The 16,441-nt window shown below is 43.0% G+C and overlaps 1 protein-coding gene across 2 annotated transcripts in view; it reads right to left on the reverse strand.

Moving 5' to 3' along the window:
- Positions 1 to 9,160: 9,160 nt before the first annotated feature.
- Positions 9,161 to 16,441, reverse strand: part of PARD3B (par-3 family cell polarity regulator beta) — a 1,080,223-nt gene continuing 1,072,942 nt past the window's right edge. For both annotated transcript variants that reach the window (XM_066278755.1, XM_066278754.1), the window contains one exon: positions 9,161 to 10,010. In XM_066278755.1, the coding sequence (XP_066134852.1) occupies positions 9,656 to 10,010 (355 nt within the window). In that variant the 3' untranslated portion in view covers positions 9,161 to 9,655. The remainder of the gene's footprint in view (positions 10,011 to 16,441) is intronic.

Below are 16,441 nucleotides of genomic sequence, written 5' to 3' on the forward strand. Positions count from 1 at the left end.
CAGCCAGCCTTGCTCCTGTGCACTCAATAAATACTAGCCCTCTCCTCTTTCGTAAGGGCTCATGACTTGATAAGTTTTCCTAGTGCAACTCACACAGTGCTTACATCTGGGCCAGCTTGATTTATTTTAAACACCCATTTGTGTGAGTGATTTTTCCAAGTATCTAAGTCCCTGAAGTCCCTAAGTAACTTTTATTCTTGTTGGGTCAGAAATCCCAAGGGCAAGTTACTTAGTTCATTTAAGGCTCTGTTTCCTCATAGAGTTAGAGGAATAAATGGGATAAATTATAAAAAATATTTTGGCCAGTACCTGGTACTTACTAAACACTTGTGATATTCGTTGTTATTATTATTATTAAGCTACAACCTTCCCTGCCCCATCACACAGCCTGTCCTCTCTCCGGGCCTCCAGAGCTTAAGTATTTGGAGATTTTTCTGTGCAGATGTTTGTGTTCTGTTCTTTTTCGAGGAAGCCAATACCCTTCTTTGCGCAGCCTGTTTGCATTCTTTCCATATCTGTAAGGTAAGGGTGTTTTAGATGCCATATTTCCCATAAGACTCACCCTGATCCTGTCTATAAACAAGGTCAAAAGTCAGGTTCCCTGGCAGTGTCAGCCTGCCCCAAGCACTCACCACACTCAGCACTGAGTTTGGATTCTTCGTATACTTGTTTGTTACCCTCCCCTCGACTTTCAAGTGTTTGAGGACAGAATCCAAGGTTCTTTGTGTTTGAGGACAGAATCCAAGGTTCTTCCATGTTTGGGATCATTGAACAGTGTCTGACAGGAAGTATCTGTTGGGTATAAGTGAATCTCTAGACTAGGCAGAAGAAGTACAAAGTCATGGGTTGTTAGGGTCCAGGCACATTATTTTTTATGGTGTCACATGTTTGTTGTTATGCAGCCAACTTAGGTGTTTGGGATTGTGTGGGGAGGGTCAGGAACAACCAGCCAAAGAAAAGCTCAGATCAAAAGGGTAAGAAGAAATGTTAAATGTCGACAGCTAAAGCGTCTCTCTTCCTCTTCCAGGGGACATGGGCCATCTTTAACTATGACAGATGACCTCTGAGAGTCCAGTGAGTAGGAAGGTGCAGGGATGATGCGTACTGGCCACATGCTGAGGGTAGAACTTCTAGTGTCAGCTGGCAAGGTGCCCACCCACATGGCAGAGAGCCCACTCAGGGTCAGCACAGTATGCTAGGAACAGAGCAGCTTCTCAGAAAATGCATAATGAAGAGAGGAAGTTCAGCCTTTTCCTCCCCTGTGTGGCTCTAGGTGACCAGGTTGGCTTCTTCATGCCTCAGTTTCCTCAGCTGTAAAATGAGTATGAACCTGATGTTCTTTGACTACATGAGAATCAAAAATTACTGTGATCATGAAACAGCATGCATAATAAACACTAATTAGAATAAGCATGGCTGCTAAAAATGAAATCTCAATTGTCAAGACACTTACAAAGCAATCTTCCGTTTCTTTGGGTACGCTGAAGTAACGTCCATTAAATGTTTATTTCAGTACCATCATAGGCAGGACTCAGTTTCTTTACAGAAATCAGGGAGCCATCCAACTTCCTGCCTGCAGTTGTTGAAAGGAACAAGTAATGCAAGTGATTGCAAAGCCCTGGCCTAAAATCGAAGAATTATACAATAATAATAGTAATCATCTGTCACTAAAAGTATTTCCATCTTAGTAGGTTGTAAGCAATACATTTTCTCTTTACTTAAGTCTCTCTTTACTCTCTAAATAATGCATTACCCATTGCATTTACAAGCTTCCAGCCTGCTTCGTGTTTTAAATTGGAGTCTGGCTTGCCCATGTGAGCGAACACCATTCACCTCAAGAATAATACCAGGCGATCTCTAACAACAGGACTTTGAGATTTATGGTTTGAGCTGCGAGATGGAACGTCAGCAGTGCAGCAGTTCAGAAAAAGAATCCTCACACCTCATTTCTTCACTCAAATGCATTCAACAAATACGTCTTGAGCACAGAGTTAGAGCCAGGCAGTGTGTTGCAAACCCGATACTCCTTAGAAGGCCACACGGACATGGAAACTAATCACTGTAATCGAGGTAATAAAAGTTTTATTGAGGACCTGCAGAAAGTATCTTGGTAACATATAGGATGGAATTACCGAGTCTGCCTCGGGAGGAGGGCTGCTGTGGAAGGTGCCGTGGTGGGTTTAGTTGCAGATAACTGAGTCCCTTCTAGCTAGTTTAAACAGAGAGGGATTTGATGTGGGGAGTTAGGTGTTTGCAAAACTGTGGGAAGGGCTGGAGAAGCAGACTCTGTGCAGGGCTTCCGGGAATAAACCTGAGAACAGCATTATAGACCTGGCTCACTGAGGGAGTCAGTGCCCTTCGAAGATCATTAAGTCAGGGCCTCAAATTGCTGATGCCCCAGGCCTGACCTGTGGTGGCACCATGGATAAGGCATCGACCTGGACTGCCGAGGTCACCAGTTTGAAACCCCGGGCTTCCCTGGTCAAGGCACATATGGGAGTTGATGCTTCCTTCTCCTCCCTCCTTCTCTCTCTCTCTCCCTCTCTCTCCTCTCTAAAATGAATAAATAAAATCTTAAAAAAAAAAAAAAGCTGATGCTCCAACTATTAGCAACAAAATCACGTTGCCTCAGCTGTGATCCATGCTAACACAGGCCTCTGGATCCCCAGGAAGCTAGATTGGCCCCTCCTGCAGTAAAACCACAGTGCCTCTGCTACGGTGTTTGCGGCAGAAGCATGCCTGGGCCTCAGCGACGTCTTCTGGGGTGTTGGGTAGAAGCTGGGCCTAGTGGAAGCCAAGCTGTGAGGAACTCTGGGAAGTGTGCTCTCCAGCTATAGCCTCTAGCCCGGAGTAACTCCTGCTGTAAGAGGGTGGATGGGTGTGAGGGGGCCCATCTCTAATTTCTGCCTTTACATCTTCATGGGGAAAGAGCTGCTTCATATGGGACCGGCAGGGTGAGTGAGGAAGCCCAGGGCCCAGAGCGTCTGAGCAGAGGCAGCATGCCTGCTGCAATTGTCATGGTGAGGAGCTGTGAAATGCATGCCCGGCTCAGAGAAACAGAAATCATTTGAAATAACAGTAGCACAAGATGTGAAACTAGGAGCAGCATGACATGAGGTGGGAGAGGCACAGTGGACTGCTGATTTTTGAAGGACTTTGGGATTTAGACATTAAGCTGTAAGAAGCAGGGACACCCAGAAAGGTTTTAAGGAGTAAGTATGTATGTGTATGTGGTGGTGGTGGTGGGGGGGGGAGAATGGGTGGGGGGGGTAGTAATTAATTTTCCTTGACTACTGGGCAACTATATATGTTATTTACAGTGGTGTGCTGGTAAATGTTTAACAACTAGGCTCTCCAGAAGGAAAATGTCCTGACTTGTAAAGTATGCCGATTTCCATATTGTAAATGCTTCCGGTACAGGATGGTCTCTTTCAAGCTATCAATGTGACTGACCATGGGCAGGGAAGGGACCTTGACAACTGGCTCTTGGGAGCTGGTTCAAACTGGCTCCAGAACTCCTGTAGTTGTGATGTGAATACATTCTCAAAATAGTTCCGTAAGCTGTCTAGTTCCGTTTCATAAGTGGTGAATCTGAGGCCTGGAGAGCTAAGTAGTTTACCCCAGGTTACATAGCTAATCAGTGGTCGAACTTTATTTTAGGTCCAGGTCTGCCCATTCTCAAAGCCGGCGTTCTCTCAGCAAAGCTCTGCCCCTGGAATAACACGGTCAGATCTCCATTTCTGAAAAATTCCTCTGGCGGTACCGAGCAGAGGTTGATACCATAGCGTGAAAGGGATCTAGAAGACAATAGGTAAGTGAATGGGGATGTATGGGCTCCAATAAGGTTTTATTGACCAGCATGTGGTAGGTCTGTGGAGTAGAGAGATGGGTGGGAAGGAAGCACGGTCAGAGGGAGGAGTCTCAGAAAGGTTACTGAGAAGGCTAAGTGAGAAGTGGTGAGCCTGAGCCAAGCATGCAGGATGTCAGGAAGCACAGACACACTGGACAGAGCTACAGGACACAACTGCTGGCCTTCCATCCTATCAGACGGGGATGGGTTAGGGGGAAGGGCGGAGTAATAAATGGGAAGGCAAGGATAATTTCCAGGTCTGGTTGTAACTGTGAACATGGTGGTGCCATTGGCCAGGACAGAGTCACAAGATGCCGGTTTTGGTACAAGCTTATGTTTTCAATTTGGGCAGGCTAAGTGCAAAGGGCCTGTGGAACGTCCAAGTGGGGATTTCTAGTAGGAAAGCGAAAATCCATGTGCTCAGGAGACAGATCTGAGTTGGCGATGGTGAGCACATCAGTCCAGAGATGGTAGCTGAAACTTTGGGTGTAGAAGAACTGGCAAGAGAGAGTGTGGGGAGGTCTGAGAATAAACCAACAAAGAAGTTGGGGAAACACAGTGGTTGTCTCAAAGACAATCAACTCAGAATCATGTTTCTTTTATATGTATAAAAGAAAAAATATATGTATTTTACACAGAGAGAGAGTCAGAGAGAGGGATAGATAGGGACAGACAGGAACGGAGAGAGATGAGAAGCATCAATCATCAGTTTTTCGTTGCGACACCTTAGTTGTTCATTGATTGCTTTCTCATATGTGCCTTGACTGCAGACCTTCAGCAGACCGAGTAACCCCTTGCTCGAGCCAGCAGCCTTGGGTCCAAGCTGGTGAGCTTTGCTCAAACCAGATGAGCCCATGCTCAAGCTGGCGACCTCAGAGTTTCGAACCTGGGTCCTTGGCACCCCAGTCTGATGCTCTATCCACTGCGCCACCGCCTGGTCAGGCAGAATCATGTTTCTATAGAGAAGGTAAGGGTGTTGCCAGCATGAGAGAGAGTTCAACAGTGTTGGTTGGATGTTGTGTGGATGCTCTGATGCAGTCTCCAGATCCCACTTTAGCAATAACAATCTAGTCTACCAGCTGCTGTGAATACCTCTACAGATGACCTCCAGCTGTCGGTCCTCTTTGGGGACCCTTGTCCAAACTTGGGGCAACTCGGCAGGGCCACTGCAGCTCCAAATTCCCCTGCGGGGTTGGCTGAGGCTGTCATTGGTCTGCATTGCAGCTCAGCTTCCCCCCCCCCCCACCTTCTGCAGGTACTGAACCCAGTACACTTTCAAATAAACATCCTGTTTGCTCGGCTTTCATTTCAGCATCTGTTTCTGGGAGCCCAGCATGTGAAAGACACTCACACCTCTGCCCTGACATTGCTGTTCAAGGGTAAGCAGGACCAGACCAACCCATTCATTCATCAAATCCTAAACCAAACCGGTGGTGGGTGAAAACCAAGACTCTGATGTCTTACTGACTGAATAAAGCTTTATTTCAATGCAAAATAAAACAAGAAAAATTTGTATATTCATATATAACAACATCCAAAATGTTTTTTTTTTGTAGTACAAATGGAATCATCTTAAAAAGTCTGTAAAGAATTTATTCTCCACTCCCATATGCCAAAATATGATTCACATAATTTATATTCAGAACTTATGAACAGACTCGGTATCACACAAGCACAAGAAAACATGAGAAAAAGTGACTGTATCAACAGCAGGTTGTGTTTTTATGTTCCAGTAGTAAATAGCACGGCGGTCAGCATAGCTGGAGCAGAGCACGCTCTCAAAGAGCTGAGCCAGGAGACAGTCTGGGCTTAGTTCACACGCCTCTCGGCTTGGGGCGGAGGCCTGTCTTTAAAAGTCAGGCTGTGTCTGATTCTATGACTATGTAAGGACAGGAAGGAGAAAGAGTTTCACTTAGAAGTCATAGCTGTATGTGAGATTCTAGGCTTATTTTCGATATCTAACTTACTTTATTCTCCTTTTTATTGGAAAGGTGGTTTTGTAGGGGTATTTGATGGAGAATCCTCTCGGGGGCCACACTGAGGCATCATTTCTACCTAAGTCGATGCAAACTAAAAGTGTAGAGAAATACTACTGTGGGCTATTTCTAAATCCAGCTCCATCCTGCCTAATTGTACTAAACTGGGACTCTCCATTGCTCATGGATTCAGAAAACAACAGGGTGTCTACCTGATGCAGCATGAATTTAAAGGCTCTTCATTGTGGATTTCAGAGTTTAATGCTGATGGGAAATTCATAGACACACATTCCTCTCCACATCTCCAGATCTCTCTAGCCCCTTGAAATGCTAAGATGTTCCTCCAAAGAAAATAAATGTAGTAGTTCCAGGTTAGGAGAAGAAACACTCTTAAAGGCTTGATCTCTATGCATACCCACTCTAAGCATGCCAACGCCAATGGTTGCCAGGTAGATTTCCTTCAGAAAATAGGTTCAATTCAGGAAGAGCACAAATCTTTGGAAGCAATAATAGATCATGTTCTAATTTCATTCAGTTGGTGGCCAAAATAAAGCGACAATGAGATCTCAAATCTCCTCTCTCAGGCAGTGGCTTAGTTTTCTCCACAGGGTGACCGTGGGTCTGTGGTCTCACCATGTTCTTGATTATAAGACCTTTGTTCCCAGCTGTCCTATCCTATGGGGTCAATGCATAGACCTAAAAATCTAAGAATGAGCTTCACAGTAATTTTTTCCCAATTTTTGTTTGTTACTCAATTGTGAGTTAAGTAAATGCTGTTATGTTTGAGCTTGCCTTCCATCCACTGGACTTGATATAGTTAGTGGGGAGGCGATGATTATACCAAGAGTGATATTGCAACAGGCCAATGAGATGTGGTGTTTCTCTCCCTTGCAGAGGACTGAGTTCTCCTACATCTAAAAGTTTTCAGTGGTTTTCTCCCTTTCATCTCTCTACTCCTATAAAAGGGGACAAAAACAGAGCCCTTGAAATATCTAGTGACTTGAGGCCAAAACATTATTTCAAGGCTTACATGACCCAGCGGTCAGACCACAAGCCAGGTGGGTTCATATCAGTGGATTTGCAGCTACCTGTGCCTTCTATTTCTGGAGGTGGGGGGTTATTAGCATTCTGAGCTATGAGGAGACACGTGATTGAGTTTTTCCAAGGGCCATAAATAAACCGGGAACTATTTCCTGCTACTGAGTACCTACTGATTATAGCCTGGTCTTCTAAATACTCTAAACAAGCTGTTCTCTTGAAAGAGTTCTGTAACCTCTGGGTGGTGACAATTGGAGGGTTGGTACACAGGCATTTATAAAACTTACATTCAAGCTGTTCTTAATGGTTGCTTGGCTTGATGGGACCTCTGTCGTACCCATAATATTAGGCTCTTTCGTGCGGGGTCAATGGGGCATGTGTTATACTTCAAGCAAGACAACTACTTTAATCGTTTTGTGGTTCACTTTAATAGTACCTTCACATCATTGGCTCTCCTCAGGATTAGCAGCTGTTTTACTGTATATACAACATAAAACCATGCTTGGAGCAACTTACCCTGAGCCTGCCTGCAGGGGGTATTGTGCTCTCAAGGTGGCAACATGGTGAAAATATGGGCATTCTTCCTCCAAGGGCCACTCCTCCAATACACAGATAATTTCTCACTTTATACTCTTCTACTTCCCCTGGCCACTTCTTGTGAGTCTTGACCCTAATCCAGAAGCAACCTTCTGGCCTGCTTATCTCTAGTAGTCTACAGACATTTGGTTAAACTATGGACCATACTAAAGAACTGATTTTCAATGCTTCAAAACAAGTTCCATTCCCCTCACTTTATCACTTTCTTCTTGAAGGTTGACTTCGAGGGGAAGGCCGCATTCAGCATGTTGGCAGGGAAAGCCTGCAGCTCACTGGTCTTCCGCCTCGAGGTGAGTGGGGCAGGAGACCGCCAGCCTCCTAGTACACCTTGCAAACAATCTAAAGGTGCCTGGCTTAAGAGAGATGAAGGAGGGCAAAAACAACTGGAGAGTCTATTTTCATGAGGGCTATAAGTAAACTGTAGTTTAGAAAATGATACCTCTTAAAGTCCAGTAAATAACACTATTTAAGTTTAAAACCAGCAGTTGCATCACTCTTGGTAACAAAACTCTATTTTAAATAGAAAAACAAAAAGACTAAACTAGGCTAGATGGGTACTCTATATATTCAATAATACTATAATTTATTAAGTCTTATCAGTTAGAAGTATTCTAATATTGGCCAAAATACCTCTAAATGGAACTCAAGACAGATTTTTATTTTGGGGAGGAAATACAGAAGAAATAAGAAAAGGCTTAAAGTATGTCAAGAGTCACTGAACAATTCCCAGGTTTTACTGTTTCTCAGCCTTCTGTTTGCATTTTCATTTGGGTCAGGTTGTATGTTTTAGATGTTCTGTTTAAATAAATAGCAAAACAGCTGCAAAGCTCACAAGAAACTGAGATGGGTTTTGGAGGGTGGGATTTCAGCTTTCAAAACTGTAGACCTTCAGTTCCCAATTGGACACTCTGGCCCTGGTCTTGCCCTGACTTTTCTGAATAAAGTATAGCAGGTACAGAATGATCTGGTTTTTTGCCTCTTCTCCCTTCCCGTCCATTCTATTTTCTCTTTTTCCTTTATTATTCCTTTGCTCATCAAACTTTCTTAGGAAGCGTTTTTCTTTTTCTTTCTCCATACTGGTAATCCACACTTTCAGAAACACACACACACACACACACACACACACACACACACACACACATACACATGCACACAGTCAGTCATCACCATCCACTACCTGCTGGTTATCAATCTCCAAAGGCCACAGTCAGCCCCTCCCTGTCCCCGGGGTACAGATGGCACTGTTTGGCACTGAGTCTGGAATTGGCACCTCGAGAGCATTGCTTCCTGTGTGACCTAGTTAGTGGGTCCTCTCTCAAGTGCATTTAACCCTCAAGTGGGCGGCTTAAAGCAGAGGTCCCAGTTATAACCACTGCGGGCAGGTCAGGGGATGGCTCTGATACCACGCACCTCCACGCTTTTGCGCCTGGGATACGGGAGGACCACAGGAGTCTCCGCCCTCCTGACCTGATCACGTGGGTCCTTCTGGAAGTTCTGACTAGCTTTGCACATCCTCCCAGGACACTAATACTGCATCTTACTTTTATATAAAAATTGAGGAAACATGAAACACTTATACCAAATGAACGGTACCAGAAACCTGAGAAATTCTACAAATACAGAAATGCATTCTTCCTCTTGGGATAAAATATTACAAGGAGATCACAGTCATGCTTGCTTTTTCTTTTTCCCATTGAAAAAATTACTCACTTAAGATGCCCATATTTGCAGCCGCTCTTCGGACTTAACAATACGGTGGTTGGAGCTTAGGTTCTGAACGAATGAGGACCCAGGGCAGCCTCCACGCTGCAACTCAATGGGCCAGGTGCGGGTGTAGGTCAGCTGGCCGGGGAGGCACCGCATAGTGTATCTCCTTTGTTACTGGCTTGTTCAAATGCCACTATTACTGAATTGAACCACTCTAAAAGTATTTCAAATATCAGGCAGTTACTGTTTTTAAGGTTCCATCCTTCCTTTATCTCCTGATTTCTTCCTCCAAACTCCTGCCCCTTCCTTTTCCCTCTAATTAGCAGTCAAGTGTTACAATCTCAGTTAAAAACAAACAAAACAATACAAAAAAAAAAACCACCCCAAAAACTAATCTGTACCAAGAAGTCTTAATAGGAAGAAGGCCTTAAGGAAGGATGATGTTAGATATCTTCCTCTCGGGCTGCGCTGGCCTGGCGGTGTTCAGCTACACAGCTGCAGTCATGGGGTTCTTCTGCCGGGGATCCTGGGCTCGGTAGGGGTACTGGTCTGGGCTGCCCCCGCGGGGCCCTGGTCTGCCCACTTCCTGATAGGCCGGCACTCTGTGGTGCTGAGGCGGTGAGGGCGGGACATCTTGTCGGAAGGGTCCTTTGTGCTGGGGGGCGGGCGGGGGTGGGTAGTACTGGGGATACCGGAGATCTGCGACCCTCAGATCCGGGGGGCGGGGATAGCCCCCTTTGGGAGGATGTACAGGATGAGCCCCTGGGTAATATGGAAGCTCCCTTTCCTTGTAGAGCCCTCGAGATGCTGCTGTGAGATAGTCCACAGGATCAGGTCCTCCCCTGAAAAGAGAAGAACAGACACATGTCAACAGTTACTAAGCTGGCTGCCCAGCTGAAGACCACATTCCCCAGTCTTCCATTATGTGTGTGACCGAGGTTCCGTCAAGCCAAGCAGCAACTAAGAACAGCTTGAATGTAAGCTTTATAAACACCTGTGTACCAACCCTGCAACTGTCACCACCCGGAGGTCACAGAGCTTTTCCCTAGTATTTAAGAGAACAAGTTAGTGTGACCAAAGGATGTGAGCAGTAGTGACATGTACCCTTAATAAGAAGACGGGGAACTTTCTTCTTCCCTTCTCTCCTTCCTGTTGGCCATTGGAGTGGCCATTTAAACCAGAAGGAGAAAACCACATGCTGAAGAAGGCAAAGCTCAGAAGGCAAGAGCCCTGGTCCTTGACACCACAGAGCCACCAAGTCAGCTAGGATTGCTTACTCTAGATTGGCACTTGAGAGAGAAATATACTTCTAGCCTGTATACAGTGTCCTCTCACGTGGGCCATAAGCGCCAAGCTAGCTTCATACACAAGGCAAGTTTGGCTCTCTTGTTTGGCTGTGATCATTCTGTCCCTTTTGTTCTCTGCCTCTCTGAAGCTGGTCCTACCTATGGTGGTAGAAACATACAGGTTTTTGGAGCTATAAAGTTCTCATGAATTACACTCACTTCTCTCCTAGGTCTGCAGGAACTCTTCAAATGAGCCATAGTCTCGGTGGACTTTTTTTTTTTTTTTTTTGTCTCTGTCACATTCCTTTGTGGATTAGTGTGCCACCCCTCTCCACAGTTCCTAGGAAAAGTCCTACCCAGAGCTAGGAATTACTCACCTAGAAGCTCAATCTAAAGCAATTCTCCCACAAAGAAGCACCACCAGGCCGGTAGCAGAGTGGGAAAAGCCAAACCAGCTGTATATTACGCAATGTAATCAGTAGGCACACAGAAAGGTCCAGGGCAAGAGTAAACACTAACAGAAAGCGACCCTGTCTAGCTCTTTCTGCTAAGACAACAAGCATCTTCTGATTCATTTGCCATAACAGAAGCAATACGTCTCTAAACAATGTACAGATGACTGTGTCTTATCTAGCCTGGGGTTAAACAGATGAGTTCTGTTTGCAGCTCTTAAAATCCCATAAACCTTCTGTGCACATACACACCACCATTACCCCCCAGATCCTTCCCGCATTTTACCCCCCCTTCTATTATTTTTTGAAAGGAAAACAGCAACAATCATAATTAATGAAAAGCTCTCCAATGTCAGACTACAAACTGGTAGAACACTTGAAAGAAATGACAGGGCTGTAAGAACAGTGTCTGTGGTTAATCAAACACCGTCAGTGAGGGTCAGAATCACCCTGTAATCTGCAGAGTTTGATGTGAAAACAGCTCTGTAAGTTCCTTAAATCAATGAAGGTTTGACAAGCTCCAAGCCCCAAGCATGTGGAGAGCGGCCTGCGAGCACATTTGTAAAGATGAACAATAGAATGCTCTCTCTACTTCTTTATGTCTTAATTTGGCGATGTATAATAATGAAAGATAGACCCTCGAGCTTGGGGTAATTTAGTTAGTGAGAGTTTTCAGATAAAAAATTAAATTGTTTATGTACAAGTTATTATAGCATCCACTGCTATTATTCAGTGCAGTGTGCTTTGCTCTATTTTAAATTGCCCATGACAAATCGAGCACAAATGCATAATCTGTCACTCCAGCCAGGGGAAATTAAGGATCAGGATTTCATCTTCCCTTTCCTTTAGAATTTTATTTTTGATTTAGGGGACTTCCAGCATTCATTATATCCTTTATCATAAAATATTTGAAGCCCCCCCCCACCCCCGCACTCATTTCGATTTCCTTCGGTTCGTGTTAGAGACTTCCGAAACGCTTAAAAAAAAATCCTTAACCTGTGCTTTCTCTCGAAATCCACTGAAGATATTTCTCTGCATGAAGTGAAACATGTGGTTTTTCTGCACTCATTTTAAGCCCTTGGGATAAATCACTGACATTTGCAACACACAAACATTATCTGCTTTAAAATGAACACACAGCCAGTGCTCCCTCCGGACCCTCTTAGCCTGGATGTTTCCTGTTTAAAATGGAAAGAGAGAGAGGAGGAATTCCAGGCCTTGGACTTTTAGGGTCCTGTTCTCTCCCTGGAGGTTTCTGTCTTTTAAAACAGAACATTATAAAAGACAGGCACGCCTTTTTATTTTTTATTTTTTTTGAGAGAAAACCCAGATTAAGTGGTGATGGGGGCAGAAGTCACCCTGAGAGCCACCATGACAGAGAACGTGGGGACCGTCGCTGTCTCTTCTCCCACTTGTCCGCCCTGTGAGTCCCCCACCTCTTACCGCAAGGCGTGGGGAGGCTTTCCCTGGGCAGATGGGACAGAACGCAAGACAGTTTGGGGGTCCCCATGTTGCTTCCTCTGAGGGGAGATTTTATGTCTCGGAGTCTGCTTACATGTGGCAGAAACCAAGTCAGGTAGCTGTTCTTTGTCAAAAAATGAAATCAGGGAAATTGTCCTTACTCTGTAGAACTCATCAGAACAGTTATCGTTTTTAATTGTTCAGAGAGAAGAAAAACAATGAGCTGGCCTATAAAAGTACTGTTTAAGTTTCAAAGAGTGCTAGAATAAGTTTTTCTTTTTTTTTTTTCTGATGGGGGGGGGATATGTGTTGTCTATAATAACTTTTTGCTCAAATGTAAGCATTTTATATAGACTTTCCCCAGAACAACATCTAAGTGTTTTTGAATATAGTATGTGTGTGCAAATGATTTTTAAACAAACAAACAAAAAGCCCTTCTCATTAACTACAGAACTTGATAGGAAAAAGGAAAAAAAAATGAAGGAGCTGAAATTTTAGCTTTGTTAACCTTGAGTTTCACTTTTCATAGTTTCTTTATTTGGGTGAAATTTTGTAGAAAAGCACAGAAACCAACCCATTCTGGGGCCTAAGAAATGTTTGTCACGGTGACCAATGCTGCACGTGCGCATCAGAGAGCCCCAAAGGCAGCTGCCTCCAGAGATTCTGGTGCCAACAAGGATCCAAACAGGAAACAGATCAGAACTTCAAGACCCCTCATTTTTTATGTGACTGCATGAGTTCCATTTGTATGTGTTACTGCGTTTTTTAGAAACAATTTCCCATTGAAAATCTTACCCAGGAACTCTATTTACTTAAGGAAAGAGAAACAAGCCTATATTTGCTTTCTTTATTATATAACTCTTTGAGGAAGCTGTCATGAAAATATCTATATTTTTAAAATTTCACTTTTCCCCCCACATTTTCACTGTTTACTTTTTTATTTTAGTTTTGATTAGGCTCACTTTTGAGGCTAAAAGAATTCAGGTTTCACTTGGAAAACCCATAGGAACTATCTCTGACATACAGTTTCTAATCGCATAGATGCCTGCAATAATGAATGTTAACCTTTAAGTCTAAACATGAGAAAGCTATATGAAATTGACATGTGAAGAAACAATAAGGATCACTTTCTTTATAGGAGGTTTTCCTCTTTTTGCCATTTTGATATGTCAACATTATTCACTAAACAAAAAAGGGGCTGAAAATCAGAGGCCAAGCGGGTCAGATAGCCAGCACCTAGGAACCAAGAGTCTTCATTTTATGAAAGGATGGAAGGCATGCTCCTGTATTTGTAAGATAATCTTATATGGGGAAAAGGGTCAATATTGGATGAACCAAGTCACTGGAGAAACCTCTCAGCTAATCATGAGGTGGCTATACTCTACTCAGTGGAATAGAGGAAGGGGCACGAGCAATTTTGCAATTTAGTTTTTTTTTTTAATAATTTTATTTTTTTAATGTGGTGACATCAATAAATCAGGATACATATATTCAAAGATAACATGTCCAGGTTATCTTGTCGTTCAAATATGTTGCATACCCATCACCCAAAGTCAGATTGTCCTCTGTCACCTTCTATCTATCGATAGTTTTATTTGTGCCCCTCCCCCTCCCCCTCCTCCTTTCTCTCTCCCTCTCCCCCCTTCCCCCGTAACCACCATACTCTTATCAATGGGCATGAGCAATTTTGAATTGTCCCTTCCCTCCTTGTATTTCCCCTCCCCTCCCCGTCAACAGCACTCACTATAGTCTGTCATTCTCACCTCACCTGTCTTCCATCCCACCTGTGTCTAGTTTATCTATTGCACTGGAGCACAAGGATCTTGAAGGAAGAAATTGAGCCTTGTATATCTACTGATCTCCCTCATAGCTTAGCACAGGGCTTTGTGCATCATAGGTGCTCCACAAATGTATGTTAAATTTGTTCAAGAGAGTTTAAAGTAAAGAGAAAACCTACAAACATACCCAACAACCAAAGAGGATCAGATGTGTGTAGAGGGTAGAAGTAAGTAGGTAGAGTAATAAAAGGAGAAAGTGGATTCTCATTGAGATGCAGAGACTACAATGGGTGAAGTAGGAATAGTCTCTAATTTTTTTAAAAAAGGAAGGGGGGGGGCAGTGGGCTGAGAAAAATAACTGAATTGAGTCCAAAACAGGACAGGGCACAGATTATTATATTTGTCTTATTTGCAAAGAAAAATAGTATACTGTCTTATCTCTGCTGTCTTGCATACTACTTGAAACATAGTAGGTGCTTAATAAATCTTGGACTTGAATTTAATTGCCTTGATTTACCAATGAGATGAACATAACTGACTGGTGTAGGTTAAGTGCATTTATTCAAGAACCATTTAAGGATTGTTTCTGTTATGGTCCAGCAAATAAATTTTCTTTGTTTCTGTCCTAATAATATAGGAACATCTTAACATATACATTTATCATATGTTTGGTATCAGGTAGCGTGATTACTCCAACTTTGTTCTTCTTTCTCAAGATTGTTGTGGCTATTTGGGGTCTTTTGGGGCTCCATATAAATTTTTATAGTATTTTTTCTAGTTTTGTGAAATACACCATTGGTATCTTGATAGTAATTACACTGAATCTATAAATTGCTTTGGGTAATAGACATTTTAATGATGTTAATTCTTCCTATCCATGAACACGGTATATATGCTTCCACTTGTTGCATCTTCTTCAATTTTCTTCTTTAATGCCTTATAATTTTCTGACTACAGGTCTTTTACATCCTTGTTTAAACTTATTCGTAAGTATTTTATTGTTTTCAAGCAGTTGTGACTGATACTGTTTTCTTGGTTTTCCTTTCTGATAGATCATTATTGGTGTATAAAAATGCAACTGATTTCTGCATTTTTCAACAAAATGAAAAGACAACCCACTGAATGGGAGAACATATTTGCTGACACATTTGATAAGAGATTAATATACAAAATTTATAAAAAACTTATAAAAGTCAACACCACAATAACCCAAACAATCCAATTACAAATGGGCAAAAGACCTGAAAAGATACTTTCTAAAGAGGACATACAGACGGCCAACAGATATATGAAAAAATGCTCAACCTCACTAATCATCAGAGAACTGTAAATTAAAGCCACAGTGAGATATCACCTCACATCAATTCAACAAAAAACTAGTGCTGGGCAGGGTGTGGAGAAAAGGGAACCCTCGTGCATTGTTGGTAGAAATTCAGATTGGTGCAGCCACTGTACAAAGCAGTGTGGAGTTATCTCAAAAACTTAAAAGTGGAACTGCCTTTTGACCCAGTAATCCCACTTCTGGGAATTAATCCTAGGAATCTCAAAACACTAACTTGAAAAAACATATGCATCCTTGTGTTCATTGCAGCATTATTTACAATAGCCAAGATCTCAAAACAGCCCAGGTGTCCCTCAGTAGATGAGTACATCAAAAAGCTACGGTACAATTACTCAATGGAATACTACATGACCATAAAAGGGAAGGAAACCTTTACCTTCTACAACAGTGTGGCTGGACCTGGAGAATATTATGCTAAGTGAAATGAGCCAGTCAGAGAAAGAGAAGTACATATGATTTCACTCATATGCGAAATCTAATAAATGAAATGAATTAACAAGCAAAATAGAAACAGACTCATTCATAGAGAGCAGGTTGACATCCTTGGGGGGGGGGAGTGAGTGAGGGAAGTGGAGGGACAGAGCAAAAAAGGACAAAAAAAAAACGCAAGAAAAAAAAGGTGCAAACCAGATGAAATTATCACAATTTCAGTACCTGAACTTAAGGATTGATAAACACCAATTCAGTGTGATGTCCAGCTCCCCTCTGCCAGAGCTTCCCAACCTTTTCTCCACTAGAGTACACAGGATGAATAACTTTCACATAAACCACACAAGTGCAAGAGAGGCAGAGGCTACTATGATGCAAACTTCTGTATTTCCTGCTGTAACTGAATGCCTTTCTCTCCCACTCAAAGCGCCCGCGCACTCACACACACACACACATACACACACACACATACACACACACACACACACACAGACAAGTGAATGGGGATGATATTATCAAGGGAGA

The sequence above is a fragment of the Saccopteryx bilineata genome, chromosome 5, assembly GCF_036850765.1.
Source record: "Saccopteryx bilineata isolate mSacBil1 chromosome 5, mSacBil1_pri_phased_curated, whole genome shotgun sequence".
Taxonomy (NCBI): domain Eukaryota; kingdom Metazoa; phylum Chordata; class Mammalia; order Chiroptera; family Emballonuridae; genus Saccopteryx; species Saccopteryx bilineata.